This window comes from Colias eurytheme, chromosome 24, assembly GCF_061535395.1.
Source record: "Colias eurytheme isolate Ceu_HAF_F1 chromosome 24, ilColEury1 Martin Lab GWU primary, whole genome shotgun sequence".
Taxonomy (NCBI): Eukaryota; Metazoa; Arthropoda; class Insecta; order Lepidoptera; family Pieridae; genus Colias; species Colias eurytheme.
The window spans coordinates 2,715,389-2,739,657 of NC_143003.1; the positions used below are offsets into that span (position 1 = coordinate 2,715,389).

A 24,269-nucleotide genomic window follows, 5' to 3' on the forward strand; every position below is an offset into this window, starting at 1 on the left:
TAGACAAAGCGGGTGAAGCCGCGGGCGAAAAGCTAGTTTGCTATAAACGTAGAAATTTCTAAAAGAACTTTTTACTCAAATTATGGAAATAAAAACAAAGATCACACATAAAAATCTCGTATCAAACTCTACAAGCTGTAACATACCTGCAGCACAGTCCTGGCGGTGTGCCGCTGCAGCCAGCACAGCAGGTGCGGGTGCGTGCTCGGCGCGGAGTGGCCGCACAGGCTGTGCACGCGCCGCCACGCCTCGCCCACGCACCGCGTGCGCTCGTCGCCGCTGCTCTCGCCGCTCAGGCGCGACTCAAGCGACTGCAATACAAATAATATTATATCTTTATTTATTAACAATATTATAACAAACATAACAAGCTTCTATACACGTCGTTCACCAAGATAGTTAAGGGAGTCAAGACATATCGAATAACAATAACGGACGTCTGTGCTCTTTCACGCATAAAACGGATTACATCTTGCATACTTGCATAAAAGAGTCAGGCAATTAGAGATAAACTACGATAACATGGCGCGCCCCTCCAAAATTCAAAACATTTGAAAGTATTTGTGAAAGTATTTACAATGCACCACCAAGATTCACAACGCATGTGTGCGTAATGAGACGGCCGTCAAACAAAAACAAATCCACTCATTTGTTGCTCGACTAGTCACGCTCTAATCGCTCATTATTATTAGTAATGGCGCTGCACTGACGTATTCTATGAAAACGACACGTGCGTTGTCTTGGGCGCTCGGCAACTTATGATTAGTTGACCAACAAATCTGGACGTAAAGTACTAAAGACGAATACGTACAACTACATACAAACTCCTTCGTAAGGATGTCACTACACACATTGAAACAGTAATTTGGAGGGGCGCGCCATGTTATCGTAGTTTATCTCTACCTGATTTTGATTACTATTCTGTTGCATGTACAACGATTTATATTTTAATCATCTTAGAAGGAAAAGATATTTCACTGTTGTAAAAAGTAATCTATCTAGATTCTAGCCATTTCCAAACTATTATCCATTTTGATACACAGAATATGCCTAGGTATGCTTTTGCCTACTCATTTTCAACTACCTGGCAAAATAGGTGAAAAAAATAAATAAAGCATACCTAGGCATTTGGTTATCAAAAGTATGAAGGTGATGAAAAAAAATCGATAAAAGTTAATTTAGTTAAAAATAGCCATGACCACTTTTCGATAGGCAAGCAATTATAGGCATATTTGTTTATAAAAAATATTTAATAAAAAAATATGTCTCATCTGGTTATCAGATCGGTGAAGGACAATCTCCCACGGGCTCTCCTACTAATACAAAACAATTTATTTTACAATTTTTCAAAGTTTTATCATGTGATAAATAATATTAGATATTTTTTTATATAAGAAAATGTTTTTCTATCATTTAATCTTATAGTGTTTGTTGATTAAACGGTTTTGATTAAGATTTGATAAGTATAATTCTATAGGTTCTGTAAACGATAAAACATATCAAGTATTTTTTCATGATAAATAGTAAATACTAATAAGAAGCTAAAATATTCTATTTCCCTATTTTATAATAAACAAACTGGACCGATATTGGCAATTCCTCTTTTTGTTTTCATTAAATAAATTTGCGAAAATACCTAATTAATTAATCCATCAGTCCTCGGAATCACAGACACAATAGAAAATCTATTGTGTCGCGCCCCGATCGGGGCTTACGGTGGTCAATGGGTTAAATTACGAAAACATAATGGCTATTCAAATTTCTTGTGTTTAACAATTCGCGCGAAGTTACGATAATATCTGCTAGGTCGTCTGGTATAATAATATAATGTTGAAGTTCTCCATTACAAAATTGAAACATAAAAATATAAGGATATTGAGAATCCTTTTTTTCAATTGCCTCTGGTTTGTGACTTGACTGACTTGTAGCTTTTTGCAAATGTAAGTTATTTGTTTCTCTTGTTACAATCTACAAAACTAAATTGAATATTATGTCCCAGTGCTTTAATCTAAACTAATATTATAAAGCTGAAGAGTTTGTTTGTTTGAACTTGCTAATGTCAAGAACTACTGGTCCGATTTGAAAAATTATTTTGGTGTTGGATAGCCCATTTATCGAGGCTGGCTATAGGCTTTATATCATCACGCTAAGACCAACAGAAGCGGAGCCACGCGGGTGGGGCGCACGTAGTGTCTAATATTATCATACTTCCTAATCTACTCTATTTTTTACCTACACAGATATAAGCTGTATATATGCGTGCATATAATATAGTAAAATTAATGTGTCTTTGTATTCTCAGTATGGGATCCAACACAATAAACCTCTAGATATAATTATGTACAAGGTAAGATAAGACATAGTGCTTGTTCATGTTTCATGAATGAAATTACTTTAAAACAAATAATAATGCTTCCTTTGATAATTTTCCTCCTAAATATTATACATCCTCTACCATGTAACTCTGTTCACTATAACTAATTAACTGATCTACACAAGAACACAGTATATAATTTTTTTGTATTACATCAATTCAAAAAAGCCAGGCTAAGCAGTAGTACTATATAATGATGAAAAGAATGAGGAATAAATCCATATACTGCTTTTTCTGTCATTGGATACCAATGCAAACTCATCATTTAGAGAATGCTTCCACAACAAGTATCAGCTAACAGGAAAACAAGATGGTTTATTTGAAAATGTAAAGGTAAAGATGTTTACACTTGCCAAAACATAGGTCACCTTCAAAAATATGTTTATCAGTTGTTCATTTGTATAAAATTTCATACATTTTGATACATCTAATCATGCTTTCTTACAATATGAAAGTATGCATAAGTACATAAACTTATAATTTTCTGGTATTTTGTTTTTCAGGAAGAATATGTATTAAGATTAAGAAATGAACAACTTCTTAACCCATTGACCACCGAGCGGCCCGATCGGGCCGAGACACAATAGATTTTCTATTGTGTCTGTGATCCGAAGACTGACGGATTAATGGTTTCGAACACATTTAGCCACATTTTTTAATAATCAGTAAGCGAGAGCCTCCCTATGAGAATACTTCTTGCAATGTGTTTATTTTCGAAATATGTAACAACATTCATTCATATTTTGGTGGAAAAATAATTTTGACTTGACGGATATCACATTTTGTAACCTATTGAAATGTGTTGAGCAGTTGAGTCCTATTAAATGTTGTATTACTTTGAATTGGCACATTTGTAACAAGTGTGCCTTGCTTTTCTTCTGAAAACACTGTTAACACTTCTGTGTTAATAAAATCTTTGATACATCTACCCTCACTTTGTTAATTGTCTTTGTGTTGAGCATGATTTGATATCTACTCAGTATGTTTAAACATTAATTATGAAGCAGCACATTCCAATTACCATCAGTATAATTTTTAACATATTTTTTTTTATTTCTATAGAGTATAGTGTATACTCTGAATAGATCAAATGTGTGCATTACAGTTGGAACAAAAAGCTGATTGATAAATCTGTTATTTTCTAACTTTTTTTGCAATTATCTACACATTACAAATTGTTTCTTTGTTTGAACCCACTAATCTCAGGTACTACTAAAAGGATTCAAAATGTATTTTATCGTTGGATATGTAAGTGATATCTGAGTTTTATAAGCTATACCACATGTACCACACACAAAGCTGGAGTGTACCACTATACTCGGATTTTTAATTAGATAAAGTAAACTGACGTTTTCTGTGTTGTCAGTTTTTGATGAAATAAAAATAGAGTTGTCACAAAGTGAATGATTCAAAATCGGGAATGAATGAAATTGAATCGATCGTCTAGTGAATATTTAGTGTGTAACAATATAACACCAAATAAACACAACAATGACAATAAACACAACGTAATTAGTTACAATTAACGAAAAAATTAAGAAAACAGTAACGTAAACATCGTAAAAATAAAAATAAAAAAATGATTATAATTACATTATACTAGTAACTTATATTTTATATAGCTTTATATATTACAATTAGAAATAATGTTATTTTATAGTTTGAAATGATGAACTATTCACACTCATTGTTCATTCATCTGATTGAATGAGAACTGAATTCCTCACTATTACTTTAAATGTGGCAACATTATTTTACAAAGTGACATTAGCTGCTGTCAGTTTACTTTATCTAATTAAAAATCCGAGTATAGTGTAATCTATTTAAACATTTAATTATACAATTTTGTTATATGATAATATGTTGTCTGTCCAAGTACATGATATATTTCATCTTATATGTATATGATGTCTATAGATTAACATAGTAATTACTAAGACATCTCTCTAAACTCTAGCAGTTAACATAGGTACTTATGTGATTATCATAGAAGAAAGAATTATTGACAGATCATAGTAATTCGATATATGACCCGAATTACTACTAAAATTTTAATCATTAACCATATTACTATAAGAAATTAGTCCTACGTGCCTGGCTGAGAATTAGATATGGCTGTCAAATTATATCCTCAACAGGCACTGATTAATATGTTCAATTTTGACTAAGTATTTATACTAACTGTTATAAATGAAAATAGTTGGCAAACGTTTAGTGCTTTCTATGAAAAAGATTTATGAGTATCAAATACATTATTTGCATTAAAATAACATAACTATATTTATCTTATTTTATCAGCCATCATGGTTTATGATATGATATAGAAATTATTGTTAGAACTAATGTTTATACACGATATGTGTAATAAAATGGATGTAATTATTTGTTTGAATATAAAATAAATTCATACATAAGAATTATTCTCACAATAAATTGTAATTCATAAAAACAAGAAATCACAGGAGACAAATATGGCGTCGGCCAAGAACTTACAACCACAACGGCGTCACATTTTATTACTTGATTTTAAAGCGAAATATTAATCACACTCACCTTGTAAAGTTCAATATAATATGTTTTGCCTTTTTGACTACTTTTTGGATTACTTTTCACGTCTTTTCCGTCATTTGTAGAAGTCATTTCTTATGAAAATATCGCGGAGAGACATTTATGCGCTTGTGTTTTCGTAATGGTGCTGTCAAAACTACAAATTTCATTTCAAGTGTTGCTATTTATCATTATTCATTCAAAATCTTTTTTCATTCAAGCACAATATTCAGAATTCAAGTTATTTGGGTATAAAAATTTATTTGTGAATAATTGCCTGTAGCTATTTTTTTATTTGGTTCACAGATTTGGTATATGTGCAGAAAGTACAATGTGCTACTTTAAAAATAGTAAGTAACTATCTGTTTGCTCAGGTTTCGTCCGGGTTTTCTTGAGTGGGTTTTCTAAGATCTAGAGATATTACTAAAATGTTGTATTGTTAATGATTTTCAATTTTTGAAGTTAAACTTCTTTAGCGGCGTTGGGTATTAAATCTTAAACTCGCGTCAGGACACGTGACCTGATCGAAAAAGCGTAAGACGGATGGATATCAAACATGCTCAATGTTAATAATCAAGTTTTCACTTCTGCCGGCACTCCTGGAGTGCAACCCATCTTTTTTTTATTTATAGTATTAATTATTTTATATGGCACGCCTTTTATACTGACTAGCTTTCCGCCCGCGGCTTCGCCCGCGTTTTCAAAAAAAACCCGTTCCCGTAGGATTTCCGGGATAAAACCTATCCTATGTCCTTTCTCGGGTATCAAAATATCTCTATACCAAATTTCATGCAAATTGGTTTAGTAGTTAAGGCGTGATTGAGTAACAGACAGACAGACAGAGTTACAGTGCGACACAAAAGAGATGAAAATAAATGAGGGCGCCACCGTCGCTCATATAGCAACACTGATACTGCGACGCAAGCGATCTTGATCATAGATGTAAAGCCGGTTATTAACTATTTTAACCGTGCGGTTAAAAATGCATTTTTCGTTATTAACGGTTAATTAACCGTTTTTTTTGCTTTTTACGGTTAATAAGCACCATTAGATGGCGCTAGTGGCTTGAAATGCGCGTTGCGTGTTACGCGGTGATGCCAATTGCCAGCTAGCCAATTTCAATCTATAGTGATTTAAAGTTAACTCAAAAATGGAGCATTTTCGTAAATTTTCTTAAAAAATCTTAGAGAAAGTGTAAGAAATGTTATAGTATGCTATATATTCGTGATCTACTCAATAAGATCTTTCATTTGATAGCCCACACGGCATGTTTTGGAAATTTTTATTTTTTTCTTTGTATGCCATATTTACCTAATTACCGGGGTGGGGGGAGGGGGACCACAAAACTGGTTGGCAACATCTGTCTATAGGATGTCTGGGATCTATACAACATATATCAGAAGTCAGATTTAGGTCCGCTATTTTTGCAAACGAAACTCCACTGAGAGTCCGGTCTATTATAGGTATAGGTTTGTAGTATGAATATTTAAGATACTTAAATTGTGTTTAGTTTACGTTAAGTGACTTACAAAAAAACAAAACACAGTACCATTTTTATAGGTCGCAGTCGGATAACTAACCGTTATTTACCGCACTTTATCGGTAGCTAACCAAAAATTTAGTTAAATAACGGTAGCTAACGGGTTTTTTACAACTATAATCTTGATACTATAGAATAAAAATCTAAAAATCTATATAATATAATCTAAAATAAATACCGCGATTTAAACCGTTATAATTGTTTCATTGTAGCAATAGTGTAAATTTAAGACAAAAATACATTAGTATTTTAATTGACCTACCTAGGTCAAATTTTACTTAAATGTATTTGGAATTAGTTATTTTATAAAAATCGGTCAAGTGTTTAGACTGCAGAGGCGCACATAGAATCAAACATACAAACAAACAAGCATACATGCAGCTCAAACACATTACCCTCTTTCTGGGTCCGTCGGGTAGAAAAAAAACAAGGCGATTTGAAAACTACATATTTTTATTTTTTTTTTGTAGATAAATTTTGTACTTTAATATAATTCATCAAAATCTAAATATTCTACTCCTTCAAAGGACTGATCATCACTCTGTTTCGAAGTACCTCTCCTATGTTTGGCTGGCGTTGAAAATTTGCCTACATTTCTACTCCCTTCCTCTACTATCCTGCGTACTGTGCTTTCAGAAACCCCTATAACAAACGAATTAAGATGAATAAAATCAAATAGTACATTTAACATATTTTTATAGTAGCTTAAAACTAAAACTTCCTTTATTTTATTAATTTTTTTTTAATGTAGGAGGCCAGCGTCCCTGCGCTACACTAGTAAGTAGTTAGTAAGCTAAATCTAAAATATGATTTTTTTTCTTATGGTTTGATTGATTAATAGATAGCTGTATGAAAACAATTATCACTATACTATGTAGTAAAATCTAAACTAGGTACTTTATTTGAGGCTGGTTGGATTGGATATAACTTCTTGACTCAAATTGTGCTGGTCGCACTATAAAAACAAGTTTTTGTTTACATACAAATAACCTCAAATTAAATTGCGAAAACGTAATAATCGCCATACATACATACATTTAACACTCGTCACTAATGGAATATTCTATTTTACGTAGTAATGAACAAAAATAAATGGAATCTCACCGGTATATTCTGCTGTACGTTTGTAAACGTTTTCCAAATCAGTCAATAACTTTCCAGCTTGAAATTCGGACAAACACCGAATAAAAACTTTATACACGACATCACGGACACCGCTACGTTTAACCTTTTTCATGATGTCTCTTTTTTTATTTAAATTTCTTGTTCTAAATAACAATTTTATCTCAATAATTCTCCACTTCACGAAAAAAACAACAAATTTTTATTCAACTTGACAGCTACATTGGCAATTCAGGGTTGCCAGGTAATGAAAAACGAATTAGTTCCAAAATAATTAATTTCATCTCTTTTATGTCGTACTATACTTTCGCATTTATAATATTATATAGTATGGATTATTAATATAATAAAGTCGCCAATATATTAATTGCCCAGTGAGTGATCAATGATTATATTTTTTTCTCGTTAAACATTTTCGTGTGTACCTTAGGCTGCCTTTTCATCTGCAAGAAAACTTGCGCAAGAAATGTCCGACAGTCTGTCTGACAGCAGCTTGCAAGTCTACTTGCAGGAAACGTGGAATAAGACTTGCAAGCTGCTGTCAGACAGACTGTCGGACATTTCTTGCGGAAGTTTTCTTGCAGATGGAAAGGCGGCCTTAGGTGTGTACTAATTATTTATTAATAAAGGATTAAAGTCAGTATCTAATAAGTTGTAAGTGTGAAGTGAAAAATACATACATAATTATTTTTTTCTTATACTGTACATTTAGCTTTTTTTTAATTTACTATGAAATACATTATGAATATGTTGGAAAGATTAATTTATTGTTATCATTTTAGCGTGATTTTGACTCTATCACAACTAAAATATAATTTTATATGATCTCTATGGCTATTTTTTACGTTTTTTAATTTTTTAGTGGCAACTCTGTTCTGTACAAAGCAACGCGAGTAGTGTCATTTTGGAAATAATTGCGTTTTCTCAAAGAAATTAATCTCAATTTAAACATAATATAAATACCATCCCGATGTGATAAATAGTTACGTTAATGGTAAATCAAAACTATATTTGTTACATACAAAAACATTGTTATTGGATTCGAGTTGGTATCTTCATACAATTTAATGTGTCAAAGTATACGGGCATTTATTGAGACCACAATAAATTAACACTAAATTATTTCTACTTAACGTTATGATAAAAGCTCGTTGTTAACGATTTTACTGTTCGATAAATACCTAGCTTTTACCTTCATGTAAAATCATTAATTAATAGTCTACCGTAATTTTCACATCTGGTACATCAAACTCGAAATTCTAAATAAATCTAGCACATTTCTCCTTCATATAAATAAAAATTGCTATTGTTACATTAATATTCATATAATAAAATACCTGCGAAGTGTTTCCGTTTCTCGCCTCTTATATTCTCGGTGGTGTTATCTATATTATCTTTAATATTTACTCTACGCCAAGAAAACATATAATTATCATTAGTTTTTGTTTGTTTCATTGAAGTGCAGGTGTGTTGTGATGAATCTAACAAGTGATAGAGTTATTGTTGCTCTTATAGAACAGTTAATGTGATTTCAAAATGGCAAAAAAATCTGATAATACAGGGGGAAAATTAGTAACAGTTTCTGTTGTTGGACTTTCTGGTAAGTGGAAATCTTTTTCATAAAATATTTTTGTCATTAATGAAAATTAAAGGTAATAAATTCACACAAACCAATAGGACACTTGAAATTATGTATGAGAATTCATTCATTTCATTCATTAATTCAAGACCCTAATTAAACTATTTTATGTAATAATCATGATGAAACTGAAAAAGTCTCATATAAATTAAGCTATGAATAGATAGTATTGATAAAAAATATGAATAAACCATACAGATGATGTTAAAAATACTAATAAATGTTTAAGTCCATGAGCTATACTTTTTTGAGCTCTTCTTTTGCTTCAACTGATGTAATTTTCTATAAAATTTAACATTTTACATAATATAAATCAATATTTAAAGGATGAAACAATCCCAGAAACATTATTGTAGTTAAATAAATTACTTTAAAAATTTACTGTACTCTTGAACTATCTATTACTAGCTGGAGTCTTGTACACACACTTGATATCAGGGTAAATTATTGCCCAGGTGCTCATCTACATTATAATCTACCTCTGTAACAAAACACATTATTATGTGCTTAGCTGTTTTTGTATGACAGAGTAACAAATATCCTCACAAACTTTCAATTTTATAAGCTTAGCTAGATAAGATGATAAATCCATACTTAATATTATAAATGCGAAAGTAACTCTGTCTGTCTGTCTGTTACCCAATCACGCCTTAACTACTGAACCAATTTGCATGAAATTTGGTATATAGATATGTTGATACCCGAAAAAGGACATAGGCTACTTTTTACCCCGGGAAATAGGATAGGTTTTATCCCGGAAATCCCACGGGAACGGGAACTATGCGGGTTTTTCTTTGACTGCGCAGGCGAAGCTGCGGTTGGAAAGCTAGTAAATAATATAGGAATAGATATGTATAGCTATTACATGAAATATAGCCAGTCAATTGGCACCAATACTCTCCGTTACATCAAACTATTGTTATCTCATCTCACAGTTTGGACTTCCTGTCGAAGCTTCCTTTAGCACTTATCTGCTGTGATAATTTCAATGATTACTCTTGAGATATGCGGTTTATCATGTGATAAACGTCTCATCATTGTCTGATTCATCTCAAATTTGTTTTGAAGATAAATATCATGGATGAAAGAATGTAGATTTAATATAGGTGGCAATTGAGATTGTATTTTGCATGTTGATTTGGTTCTTTGTAGAGTAGAGCTAAATTATTTTCTCACATTGGTAGCTGTTTACTGCTTTGATTGAATATTGAATTGAATATCTATGAATACAATAAGTATTATTTAAGAAAAGGATAAAGTTTTTCTAATAATTTTAATATTTAATTTACAATAAAATTGCATATTGTCTATTCAATTTTTAACTTTATATTTAATGTAGTTTATTTGATGCACTAGCATGGGCAATCCAAATCCCAATATTTTGATATGAATAAAGATGTAAATTGTATGAAATTATTTTCTTTAAACACATTCCTGGTAGGTACTATAGCGTTTTATTAATAATACTGAATTACAAATTTAACACATTCCAATATTTCATTGCATTCATGCAGGAAAAATATGTTCATTAGGAGAAAATTCACCATAATTAATTTTTAATGTGCTGCTACAGGCTACTGTTAAGTAAAACATAAAATATTGATAAGGTTATTAAATGTAAGTACAATTTACAGGCACAGAGAAAGAAAAGGGCCAACTTGGAATCGGCAAGTCGTGTCTTTGCAACAGATTTGTTCGAACTGATGCTGATGATTATAATGTCGATCATATATCTGTGTTAAGTCAGGTAAGAATATTGTTATTATCTATACTTAATATTAGTTATAAAGCTGAAGAGTTTGTTTGTTTGAATGCGCTAATCAGGGGAACTACTGGTCCGTTTTGAAAAGTTCTTTCGGTGTTAGATAGCCCATTTATCGAGGAAGGCTATAGGCTATAATATATCATCTCGCTAAGACCAACAGGAGCGACGCACTGCGGGTAAAACCGCAGAGCACATCTAGTTATTGTAATAAAATAGCTTCCCACCAGTATATTTGATAGAGTTACTTATGATTATAGAGATATTTACATGTTCTAATACACCAAAATCAATTTATTACACACAATATCAAATCTATTATATGAATTAGAATTTTTATTAATTTATTGGTTCAGTAATAAAACTTGATGGTCATGGGAGACATAAATGTCTCCCCGTCCGCGTCATGCTCACTGTAAAGACGCACTCTTTACCTCGTGTTAAAAATATACTTAATGAATAAATTGTTTTAAATGTTCCTATAAATTTTATTTATTCACGTAAAAACGAAAATTAGAAATTCAACACAAAGAGTATTTTCATTTAATAAAAATTTAGTTCTCAAAATTTCGTCTGGAATTTGGCGAGCATCTATAAACTTCATTGAATATTGAATTAATAATTTTAATTGTATGTACCGTTGGCTTTGATCAAGCCAGTGTAATCATGTGTAACGGATTAATTGAAATTGGATAATGAATATACATATATATATTTGATCTTGTACTTAAATATTATTTAAGTAGATGACTCCTTATTAGTAGGTTCTTTTTAAAATACGCGAAGAGAAGGTTTTAAAATTATCAATTGATTAATACATTATGAGTTTAAAATTTATCGTAATAGAATACGTAATCTTAGAAGTTCAAAGCCTTATCAAACCATCGAAAATAAGCCTACTTGACATTTTTCATTAAAAGAATTGATATAACTAGGTACATATAGCCAAAAATATGCCCTATATATCGTCATACACGTTTTTATTACGACATAGCACAGTGTTTTTCTCCAATCCCAAACCTACGATAAAAATACGATGAATCTATTTTATCCATATAATTTTCACACACATTTTACATCCTCGAATTATAGAGCTATATTACCAAGTGTAACCTTGCACTCATTGTGCCGTGACCGCTGTAAGGCTGGTCTAGTGGAAAAATGACCAAGGGCCTGTAACTAATACCCATTACCATGCCGGGCCGTAGAGGGTACGAGCCGTGTACGCTTTTAAAATTGTAGTTACAGTGCTCCAAAAAAGGTTTCTTTTAATAAATAGCCTATTTAACAAGGGGAAAATGTATCTTTCTAATAATTTTTAAATGCTGTAGCGTAATTTTTATTTCGGTCAATATTCTTACATTTCTAAATTACGGACATATAATATACAAATACATAATCCAGTTTGTCGCATTTTTTGCTCTATATACCTACTTCATTATATTAAGTGTTTGTGTATTACAAATTTTTAAATATCCAGAAGAAAATTTTAAAGTTATTCTGTATACCTTTGCTGAAAATGAAAAATGAATCGAACATTGATTTAATGTTATAGATTTTACGCAGACACTTATGTATAACATAAATATTAAGGATAAGCATAATATTTTTTTATGATTCCTGTAAGAATAATACACAATTTAGGAATTGCCTTCATATAAATAACGTAGCTATTCCGGGCTTATTTCAACATTAAAAATATACCGTATACAAGCGAGTCCAGTTAACAAGCTAATGATGTTTAAACGACGTTTAACTTGTTGAGCTTAATTATGGTGTTAGTATTCTTACTAGAGCATTGACTGTTATAGTTCCTACTTGTTAAATAATATATTGAAGACCAGACCTTGTTACGACGTCTCTTGTTTATAAACTTCAAAGAAAATTTTCTCATTTTTTGCCTATCGATTATATATATGTATAAAAATGAAACCCAATTTCCATGGTCACGGCATCACGCGTGAACGGGTGGGCCGATTTCGATAATTCTTTTTTTATTATATTCCTAGAAGTACGAGGATGGTTCTTATCTGGAGAAAACGTAAATATGTATCACGGGCGAAGCCGGGGCGTACCGCTAGTTATATATACATATACTATAGCTGCATATATTTCTATTAATATGTATATAAACAAAAAAAGAAAAGCTATATGTATTAGATGTACTCATTGTAAATAATGTTTTAATAATAATACTAGAACAGTTACAATAGCTTAGATGATATTTCGCAACTATAACGAAGAGAATAACCATTGTCTTCGAATTATGCAATACAGTTAACCCGAAATAAAATTCAACGGCGCGTAGGAAAGTTCATTGTTTTATATGAATAAATGATAACGTAATATACAAAACAATTACGTAAACGAAATATTAAGGTATGATTTATCTTTTGAAAATGTAGGGTATTTTCGCAGTGTTCTGCTACGGAAGGGAGGTCGTGCAGCATCCGTGTTCGGGCTTCCTGTTTGAGAATATAGGTGGCAGAGAATCGTGGAATAAAATTCGCAACTGAATATGATTTTTTACGAATTAGGATAGGAATTGTGGTCAGAATTCGACTCTCTCTGTGATGACTCTCACGACTCACATACGTTCTCTTGCAAACATCGCGAACTTGTTATATTTTATGCATAATACAATAAAAACAATATAACGTTAAGGCTGCAGTCTAGCAAAATTGCGTTTTCAACAAGTTATTTGACAATTTTTTCCCGGCTAATGAAATGATAAACTGAATTTTTTTTTCTTGCTTATCAATTAGTGTTTTATACGCAATGCGCGTGAATTTTTTCACATTTATAAAGTTACTTTATGTTACCTTAATCAGGCCTTCAAGATAAGTCTCTTTCCCCCAAAGACATTTCGAGCTAAGTTTGTGCACTCACTACGTTGCAACCGATTACAATTTACACAATCTGATCAGCGCATTATTATCCTTATATAGTCGTTATTAAAAACTGCTGAATACATTTGCCGAAAAACTTATGATTTTCTTAATTAGAACGTTATAAATTCATTAAATTTCCCAATTTTTGCCTTACAAAATCTATTGATAAATACTGCTTAAAGTTATTTTTTCCATAAATTTATTCGAGTTGGTTGAAGACCAATGAGTATTAATCCTTTAAAAAAATTTTTTTTTGAATTTTGATAATTCTTTAAATATTAAAAAAATATTTAAAATAATTAGGAAAAATCCTAGCGAATTTCTTTAGTCGCGCTCCTTGTGCCGGAGCGTTCTGACGTGTGCTCTACGCTCGATTTTCCTTCATACCGAAGTGAAAGTTGCTCTACTTCATTAAATTTAATATTTTTGTTAATTGATTATTTTTATCTTAGTTTTGTGCAAATATTCGTATTTTTAAACATTTGATTTCGATATGGAAAATAAACGAAAAAAATACGCGTGTAACTACACTAGAAAAAAAATTATCTTCGAACATAAAGTTAATGAAACCAAAAAGATTGCAAAGGTGATTGGCAACAATTTCTTTATTTTACGGGGTGTCAGTAAAGGGATGTATATTTCTTTAAAACTAAAGTAAGCTCATAAATTTTCTTATAATATAATTTTTTTGAAGTTCCAAAAATGTTTATTTTTCGTTTGAGAAATACGAAATATAATATAAACTTGTATTGAGAACTTGAACTTCCCAAGTTCATCCGGGGAAATCCCCATACGGGGAAAATGATTTGTTTACTCCAAAATTGATCCGAGGTGTTTTAATTTTTTCTTCTAGTCATTTTCAACGTAGCGGCATGTTGTTTGATTATTAATTTTGTAACTTAATACAGGATGTTGGTTTTATATTCTGATCTTACAGACGCGCTGACAAATTTAGTCCGCCATTTCTAGTTTAGTCTACCAACTCTTAGTACCAATATTAAAACGAATGGATTATCATCACATCATCAAAACTCAGATGTAATGGAAGATCACAATAACATAGAAAATTCAGTGGGTGTTGAGAACTAAACAAACAGAAGTAACAGAGACGCGAAGAATAAAAAAAGAGGACGAAAACGATAATTCGTTGATGCTTTCCCTTTTCGACGTATTGTTATGGTACATCACCAATCTGCAAAAAACAAAACTGATGATTCCCAATTGCTGATTAAAAATGAAAAACAAATAATCGACAACAGTGGTGAAAATTTGCTGATTGCAATGAAACATCCTTCAGTGGTAGCAGATTTACTCATTTAAAATGTATCGGTGAACAGCGTAAAGGAGAGGAGGACAGGAAAACATTATGAATGTGGATGGTGGATTGTATACAGGGCGTAATCGATAAGTATGTGCAGGCGATTATGACGTTATTATTGCAGGTATCAAAAAACTTAAAACTGATATCGAAATTACTTTACCTAATGAGCAAAATGACAATAATAACTTTTTAAAAGTATAACGAGAAATATCTAAAAAATTTACTTTATACACTCCCATATCAAAAAGGGAAAATGGGACTAGTAGAAGTTAAATATCTAATTCCGGCAAAAGACATGAATGCGGAAGATGCGGTTAAAAAAAAATTAATATTTGAAATACAATGCAAAAAATAACACTTTTGTCATAGATAAGAATCATGACTATTTTTTCCAAATTCAGGGACAACTAAACTTTGTAGTAGGGGAGCCCAGGATGCTAAATGTGGATTTACTCGAGCGTCACGGGAACCTATTAGAATTGGTAGATTAGACCATAGCGAGAAAAAAAGGTCCTATAATGTTTTCACTTTTAGCGGTGGGGAAGGGTTTTTGATTTTTTTTTAATTTAAAAAAGAAAAAAATTGGCTTGGAAATACTCAAGCGCGTTAGATATTGATATTTTGCATGCTCCAGGACGTCACTGAAAAAAAGTATACGTTAATCTGACGATTTAAGTGGCGATTTAATCGCTATGAAGAAAGGGTAAAAAATTAAAGTAATATTATTCGAGCGCGTCAGATTAATATATGGGGGGGTTAATTACAATATAAGAAGTCCCCATTTCGCTAATCTGACGATTCGAGCTCAACCTTAGGGAATTATGGATTATTCAAATTTTCCAGCGGGGCCCCTGAGCGCACCCACCAACCATAACTGCTCATATTGACTAGAGGTACTAATGAATAGCTAAGGTACCGTCCCTTATAGTAATCTGACGCGCTCGAGTAAATCCCAAAATCCCCCTCTTGGCCTCCCCTACTATTGCAGAAGCAGAAGTCTGCTTATTTGCTGTTTGGACTGGAGTGAATCATTCGTTAAAAATATAATATATAAAAAAGTATGTAACCTTTAGGCAAAATAAAATGATGGACCATTATCAAGATTTTACATGAATTGCCTACTGTCAGAATTGATTGATTCGAGACTTCAGCATTCGATGCCCATCAAGGACCCATCCTATATCATTCAAGCGATTGAAAAAAAAGAGATAAATCCAGTGCAACCGATAAAGCATCAGAATGCTAGCAAAAGATTTATTAGGTTTATCAATATAAATCTATATATTATACATAATATAATAAATCTGTAGAAGACGCGAAGACTGACATCCGCGCGGACGGAGTCGCGGGCGGAAGCTAGTCAGAAATAAATATCTTTTGTTTTCATTTGCGTATTTTTCTATTTTATAATTTTTTAACACAAACATTACATTTTTTTTATTATATACAAAATTTGTTTATCCGTTTTATTAGTTAAACTGAACAACTTTCACTAAGAAACTTAGGTCGAAAAAAATGTATAGAGTTATGCATTTTGTATGAGCAGTGGTGGCTCAGTGGTGAGACCTCGGACTTCGAATCGATAAGTCCGGGGTTCGAGACCGGGCGAGCGCGCAGGAAATAAATTGATTTTTCAATTTATTTGCGTATGTTGTAACATCACCACTGCTCGAACGGTGAAGGAAAACATCGTGAGGAAACCGACATGTCGAAGAATCAAAAGTTCGACGATATGTGTCATCCGCCAACCCGCCCTTGGCCAGCGTGGTGGATTATGGCCCTGTACCCTCATAGGAGGCCCGTGTCCCAGCAGTGGGAACATATATGGGCTGATGATGATGATGCATTTTGTATGGAAAGCTTATTTTTTTTATATTTCGTCCAAATTTCTTTGTAAAAGTTGATCAGTTATATAAACATGAAGTTGAAGATATCAATAGAAAGTATTCGCAAATTTTGTGTACTGATAAAAAAAAAATCACCCGGTGTAATTTTCACGAAGATTGTTTCAAATTGTCATTTTTGGTACTTATTACGAATATTAAATTATACGAATGATTTAATTTTTAAAAATTAAGTGGAGCAACTTTCCCTTAGTACATTTGTATTATTTACATATAGGATGACAGGATGCATTTGTTTGCACTACTAGACCAAGCCCTTAAGACGACCCAATGTTTTTTATTATATAAATAGAAATAAATTACTATTTCACGCGTGGTACACATTCACAATTCATGTAAAGTAGTCCGTATATTTGTGACCCTCTCTAAAATGCCGTATATCTGTATGAAAACTTGAAAGGTCAGCGATAGCTATTTTTCCTCACGTACATGCTTGGAATACAAGGCTCTTATTCTCGACGTAACTACATCTAACATTTATACGATTCGTTATGTCCATTTAAAATACATGAATGTTGAAAATAATGACCAACTTTTAAACAATTATTTCTGTAAGCAGATTATCCGATTAGAAAAGATAATTATTTACTAAACCTTAAAAAAAGTCGTAATTTATCTTCCACATAAAGAAAATTGTATAAGATTTGTTACATAATAAGCCGTAACTTAAGAACTGTACAAAGCTAACAATGTAACTTATTATACGTTCAACAATAGGTTGTAGACGAAGCGAATCAATCGATTCAAGCGTAATCCGGCTTTGCTTTAATTCATGTTTTCAAAAGATCTTTCATTTAATTTGATATATGATATTAATTCACAATGTTATCGTTTTCGGTATCAGAATGGAAGAGCACGCAAATATTAATGTTCAGAAGTTCTGCATAATGAACATAATATATTGACAGTAACTAGAAACGAACAACTTTTACTCTTATAAGTTTCAGTATACTACAACTTAAAATATAGCTGTAATTCTGACTGTTTTACATCCCAGAGGATATGTTACAGACAAGGCGTTATGAATACTTTCTCTTAAAATAATAGGTACATGTTTATATTTATGATCCTCTTCAATTTAACACATTTACATAAAATGTGTGAATACTCTAAAAATAAATTATTTTAGAAGCTTTAGTAACAGCGCTGTTATCACTTAATTCGTCTACCCAGCCAGATTTTGATGACACGTATGATCGAGCCCACACTCGATTTACCTACTTTCAATAATGGCTGGTTCACACTTTGATTAGTGCGAGTGCAGGTGATTAGTGCGAGTGCAGGTGTGTAGTGCGAGTAGTGTCCAATTCAACTGCGAGTGCAGGTGATTAGTGCGAGGGCAGGTCAATGGTGCAATTCGCGACGCTACACACTACGCTAAACACTAAACACTAAACACTCCTGTCCAGACGTGTTTAGGCAGGCACACTGCGAGTGAGGGGGAAGGGAGGGCGCGCGGGACGTGGCTACTCGCAGTCCACTCGCAAAAAAATAGAACACGCTTCTATTCACTTTACTACACAGCCTACTAAACACTTGCACTAAACAGTCGCTGTCCACACGTAGTTACTAAACACCTGCACTCATCACCTGTACTCGCACTAATCAAAGTGTGAACCAGCCATAACGAATCGCTTTCATTATACACGTTCACCAAATAACATCGCTACTATCAGACTATTCATTTCAGTCGGACTTCAGCGGTCGAGTGGTGAACAATGACCACTTTTTGTACTGGGGCGGGGTTCAAAAAGAGAACGATGAACAGGAATTCAGGTTCGAGGTGCTCGAACAGACGGAGTTTGTGGATGATGCGTGCTTCCAGCCTTTTAAAGGTAAAGTTGATCTATATTTTGATTTGATACTGTTAACTGAGGTAAAGACATATTGAGGGATATAATTATATTTTCTGGATGTTTACATAAACAGAGAAACATAAGATTTAACTTTAGTTTTTGTTAAGTATACTTTCTTGAAGAAATTTTTATTAGGCTACATTACAAATTACAAATGTATGCCTTACAGTTTGCACACAGTTTTTTTGTGCGTATGATACAGAGAACCACATCTATATGTGATGAACGAATACATTTTGCAACTGCAACTCTACACTTTTTTTGCAGCGGTGGGTAAGACGGAGGCGTACGTGAAACGGTGCGTGGCCACCAAACTGCAGTCCGCCGAGAAACTCATGTACGTGTGCAAGAATCAGCTCGGCATTGAGAAGGAGTATGAGCAGAAGTATATGCCTGATGGAAAACTGTCTGTGGACGGGTTCCTCTGTGTGTACGATGTGAGCCTCGTGCCCGGGAGAACTTGGGAGAAACAGGTAAGATATCTAGAAGATTATTGGCAACGACTTGTATTATATTACATATATATATTGTGTATATATTCTTTTATATATTCTTCTTCGTAGGGAAAATAAATAACGTTATATTGATGTGTTTTGTCGTTTATTCGGAACTATCTTCTACGATAATATTATCGGTAAATAATCTGCTTATTGTTATTTTTAATAGTCACCAGTTGTGCCAATTTATCAGCGAAAAATTCATTCTTTCATTTGTCATTGTCCACCAATCGATTTTTTAGTGTTGTAAAACAATCTAAATATCGATTTTCGCTATCAGTAGACTGGAAATCATAGTTTCATATTAAATAAGTATTTCAATTTATTTGACATAATCTTTTCCAGAACGAAATAACAGCGGCCATCCTGCAGAACATAATCAAGCTCAAGAAGCCTGTAGTTCTCGTAACATCTAAAAACGACGAGGCCTGTGAACAAGGGGTTCGCGAGGCGGAGCGTTTAGTGCAACGCAAGGAGTTCAAGGGCTCTATACCGATCGTGGAAACATCCAGTCATGATAACGTGAACGTGGACCAGGCGTTCTTCCTGCTTGCACAGATGATCGACAAGACGAAGGCCAGAATTAAGGTAAATTTGTTCTGGTCCTATTTAAAAAAATAAATCTCATGTGGTTAGAACTTTATATAAGGAAAAAAATTGGTTGTCTGTAAAGTCGGTTTACTGACGATAGTTGAACGTGACAACGTCCGATTGTGCTTCTTTGTCACTCGTTCCGCGCTCTCGCTTGCACTTCAAGCCTTACATGAAACGCCTCAGAGCGAAGTAACGCCGCATGAGTCATGTTTTTTCGTGTGTGCAGCCGGCGCTATCGAATTATAAGACGTTGTCACGTCAAAAACTGTATATTGCCTATGTAACTGTATATTTAAGTATCCAAAAGATCAAAATGGGTCTTTCGTTAAAAAATGCGTGTGTGTCGTCTTTACACAGGCATATAAAGCGCTAGTCTATACCGTAATAACGCACAGACCGTTTACAAAAAACGCTCTTAACATTTTTTTATTGTTTTAGGTTGCAAATTATGCCGAAGCCTTGAGGATAAGACGAGAACATCTAGACTTCGTGACTGAAGCTTTCACGCAACTTATCAGAATACATGTGCAGGATCATAAGTGAGTAATAAAAATTAAGTAACAAACATCAACATAATTTGATTTAAACAATTTATATGCGTCCTGTTACAAAGATATATGTTTTATTGAAAAATGAAGAATGTTAAATTATTTTAAATTATTTACTCGATATTTTTAAAGGTATTTTATTATTATTTTTTATATTTTTAGGGAAATGTGGTCAGCTGCGAGTAAGCGATTATGCCATTATCCCGAATGGACCAAATTCGTACAGCAATTTGGCAATGATGGCACTCAGGTTGTCTTCCGTCGACATATACGCCGTTTGAAAGAGGAGCGATCGGCTAAAAAGCTTCGCAAGCAATTGGCGAAACTGCCGCAAGTTTTATCGAGAATGCAGCTATCTACTGAGGATTTGCAAGAGAAGTGAGTTTTAAAGTAGTCAAAAATCATTAACAGATATATTGAAATATAATTATGTATTATAATAACTGCAAAACTTTTGTCACACTTGAAAATATTGTAACATTACTTAAGTACGAATATCCATCTGAATGAATAAGGTACAAAAATATATTTTTTACTGAAATAAATAATATCCCACAGCGAATGGGGCGCCATAGTACGTCAGATACGCACGCACCGCGACTTCACGGTGTACTTCAGCGAGGGGCTCCGCCACGACTCCGCCTCGCCCTCCGCCTCCGACGCGGACAGCCCGCTGCCCGCTGACACCACGTTAAGAGTGGGGGAACGGGCTAGGTACCAGGTACGTGTGTAAACTGTAAAATTATGAAAAACAAAGACGGGTTGCACTCCGGGAGTCCGGCAGAAGTGAAAACTTGATTATTAACGTTGAGCATGTTTGATATTTTGGAATGGTATCCGTCTTACGCTTTTTCGATCAGGTCACGTGTCCTGACGCGAGTTTAAGATTTTATACCCATTACAGAAAAAGTGCTCAACGCCGCTAAAGAAGTTTTCACTTCAAAAATAACTTTGACAGGAAAAAAATTGGTTGTTTGTAAAGTAGGTTTACGATCGAGGTGATAACGTCTTATTTGTGGCAGCGCTCGAGATGAGACGGGAGATCGGTCCGTCTCTCTCTTGTTATACATGCGATCGCGCTCGTGAGGTTTTGGTGTGACACAAGTTTCTGAACATGTCACCCGATTAAAACGATTTTAAAAACGTTATCACGTTAAAAAAAAAATATTATGGTAAGTGTGTAAAAAAGACCAAAAATCCAGCCCCACTTCTTTTTTTTGTACGTATTTGGCACGTTACGAGCAGGCGAGGTACCAGGAGCGCATAGGTTTGTAGGTAATAATATGGGGCGCTATAGTACGCCAGATACGCTACAGCACGCACCGTGATTTCACATAGTAATTCGTTGTTTAAAAATTTTCGTAATCTATTCAATTAATAGATTATACAACAAAACCTGAACTTAGGTTTAGGTTAGATTATTTTATTATCAACGTATCTGTACTTTTAATGTGATTAAACTTATTTTTAATACTTGTTACAGACATTGGGACAATCACAAAAAATCCCTTACGAGATCTTGGATACGAACGAAGCTGCGTCCGTCTTCAAAGCGTACTTGCATGAAGCGCAAGAGAAACAAAGGAATTTGGAGCAAGTTTTATTTATTTTTTTATTACAATATGATAATTATTTTTAATAACAAATGCCAATATTCGTTTTTCAAGCTTTATTTGCTAGAGACAACTTTTTAATATGTTTTGGTCAATTCTTTTACCATCTGTGTTTTAACATACTTTTATACGATTTTTACTATCACCTTTTTATTTAATCATGAATGAATGTAATTTTTATTCAGAATTTATAAAGACGAATTCTTCTTAATTTCCTATCAACAATAGTTATCATTTTAGGTCACCATTTACATTTAGAAATCACATAGATCTTAACTATAATCACTTATTCAAATTTACTGCACTTAGGGCCGATTTTTCAATGCTTGGATAAAACTTATTCGTCGAATAATGTATAAAACTACCATTTTAAAAACGTATTCTAATTGTCCGTATTTGACAGTTTACGTGACATTTTAATATTATCGTGTAATACTTTATTGGACGGATAAGTTTTAATCCAAGCATTGAAATATTGGCCCTTAGAAAATAAATTTTATCAAATTACTGACTATTCCTCTCACACTAGATGGTGCCAACAATTCAAGCGGCTTCTAGAAGAAACCGGTTACGTGACGCCGGGTAAGCAACTGTCGGAGGTGCGCGTTTTGTTGATGGGTCGGGAGTGTTATGAGGCCCTGTCAGAGGAACAACAGCAGAGGGTGTATGATGAACATCAGAGGGAGATACAGAGACGGGCTAAGCATAATTTTCAGGTGGGTTTGTGTGTTTGTATTCGTATAAAATTCAGATTACGGCCTTAATAATAAAAAGTTAAACAATGGATAAATTTCAACCATTTTCTACCATAGCTGTGTCCTGCTCTTGCTCACATGAAACGTCAATCATAAAAACAAGACAGGTTATTGCAATAACAAATCCATTGCATAGCGAATGGGTAACATTTTATTAGTAAGACCGTTAATGTATGAAAAGTATTTAATTTGTACAAAGTGAAAATATAAGCGCGTTGTTTTTATCCTGGGATCAGCAACCTTTTCCGAAATTTTCTATTATCATGGCACAGTTCGTATGGCTTTTGATTTCCACATTTGTTCTTTTAATGTATATCTATACCAATTATTTTAAATAGTTACCCACGATATTGATCTAAAATTTCTCAGGTATCATAACCTGTAATATTAAAAGTGTCATCAAATTGAATTTTTCGCCAAAATTTATATATTTTTTTAAGTACAAGTTTTTTATAATGTACTCGTTATTTATACGCAGTAAAACTATATTAAATATTTTTATTTTAGGAGCTATTACTGGAGCACGCAGACTTGTTCTATCACTTTAAGAGAATATCACCAACCGGGACCATCACACAAGAGGACATTAAGGAAATCACTGATGTACTGCAAGATGACTTCCGGTACATATTTTAATTTTAAATAAATGTGTTGAAGCATTTTATTATACGACAAGATTAATTATTTCTTAGCTTTAAATATTTATAGTTGTGCACATGTTGTGCTTTTCTGATGTCAAATTGTTTTTTGGGATTTCTGTGACGTTACAATTCATCGTTTTTATTTAAGTAACACAAATTTCGTGTATGTTGTGCTATTTTTTCGTTCTTTTAGCATAACATACTAGATCAAGAGCCCACGACGGCCAGACTTTCCTTTCTTTCGGAAAGTTGAAAGTTTCTCTGTATATGTCTCCTATACAGATAAGAACGACCAGCGACTATCAAGTTTGGGTTGTGGTTACTTTGGCAGGAAACAGGTAGTAAAGGTGTATAAAATAGTACCTAACTTTCATTATAGTGTAAAAGCTAAATTTTATATATGTTACTTGGGGACCTATAAAAAGATGGTACCTAAGGAGCCGGACAGTTATCATGGTTCTTACATCTTGCCAGACACATTTAAAAATAACTATCATATCATCAAATTCACATAACTACCTAAAAGTGTACCAAATATGAAATAACCCACTAAAAACATTAGTTTACTATAATAAATTATTAAAAAATAATAGTATAATATAAGTAATAAAGTTAAGTAATCTTTTACGGAGACTTATGTTGATGGAATTTCACGTAATAAATAA

At 33.0% G+C, this 24,269-nt stretch overlaps 2 protein-coding genes across 2 annotated transcripts in view; one reads left to right on the plus strand and one right to left on the minus strand.

Moving 5' to 3' along the window:
• Positions 1 to 5,066, minus strand: part of LOC149897895 (uncharacterized) — a 30,661-nt gene extending 25,595 nt beyond the window's left edge. Inside the window, exons 1-2 of the mRNA XM_090115762.1 lie at positions 4,928 to 5,066; positions 147 to 311 (exon numbers count right to left, since the gene is read on the minus strand). Of these exons, the coding sequence (XP_089971888.1) occupies positions 147 to 311; positions 4,928 to 5,014 (252 nt within the window). The 5' untranslated portion in view covers positions 5,015 to 5,066. The remainder of the gene's footprint in view (positions 1 to 146; positions 312 to 4,927) is intronic.
• A 3,380-nt stretch (positions 5,067 to 8,446) lies between these two features.
• The window catches only part of RhoGAPp190 (Rho GTPase-activating protein 190), a 40,318-nt gene continuing 24,495 nt past the window's right edge, over positions 8,447 to 24,269 (plus strand). The window contains exons 1-12 of the mRNA XM_090115702.1: positions 8,447 to 8,577; positions 9,044 to 9,183; positions 10,857 to 10,969; positions 18,791 to 18,935; positions 19,224 to 19,429; positions 19,799 to 20,041; positions 20,486 to 20,586; positions 20,758 to 20,973; positions 21,154 to 21,316; positions 22,079 to 22,188; positions 22,738 to 22,924; positions 23,471 to 23,586. Coding sequence (XP_089971828.1) covers positions 9,120 to 9,183; positions 10,857 to 10,969; positions 18,791 to 18,935; positions 19,224 to 19,429; positions 19,799 to 20,041; positions 20,486 to 20,586; positions 20,758 to 20,973; positions 21,154 to 21,316; positions 22,079 to 22,188; positions 22,738 to 22,924; positions 23,471 to 23,586 — 1,664 coding nt within the window. The 5' untranslated portion in view covers positions 8,447 to 8,577; positions 9,044 to 9,119. The remainder of the gene's footprint in view (positions 8,578 to 9,043; positions 9,184 to 10,856; positions 10,970 to 18,790; positions 18,936 to 19,223; positions 19,430 to 19,798; positions 20,042 to 20,485; positions 20,587 to 20,757; positions 20,974 to 21,153; positions 21,317 to 22,078; positions 22,189 to 22,737; positions 22,925 to 23,470; positions 23,587 to 24,269) is intronic.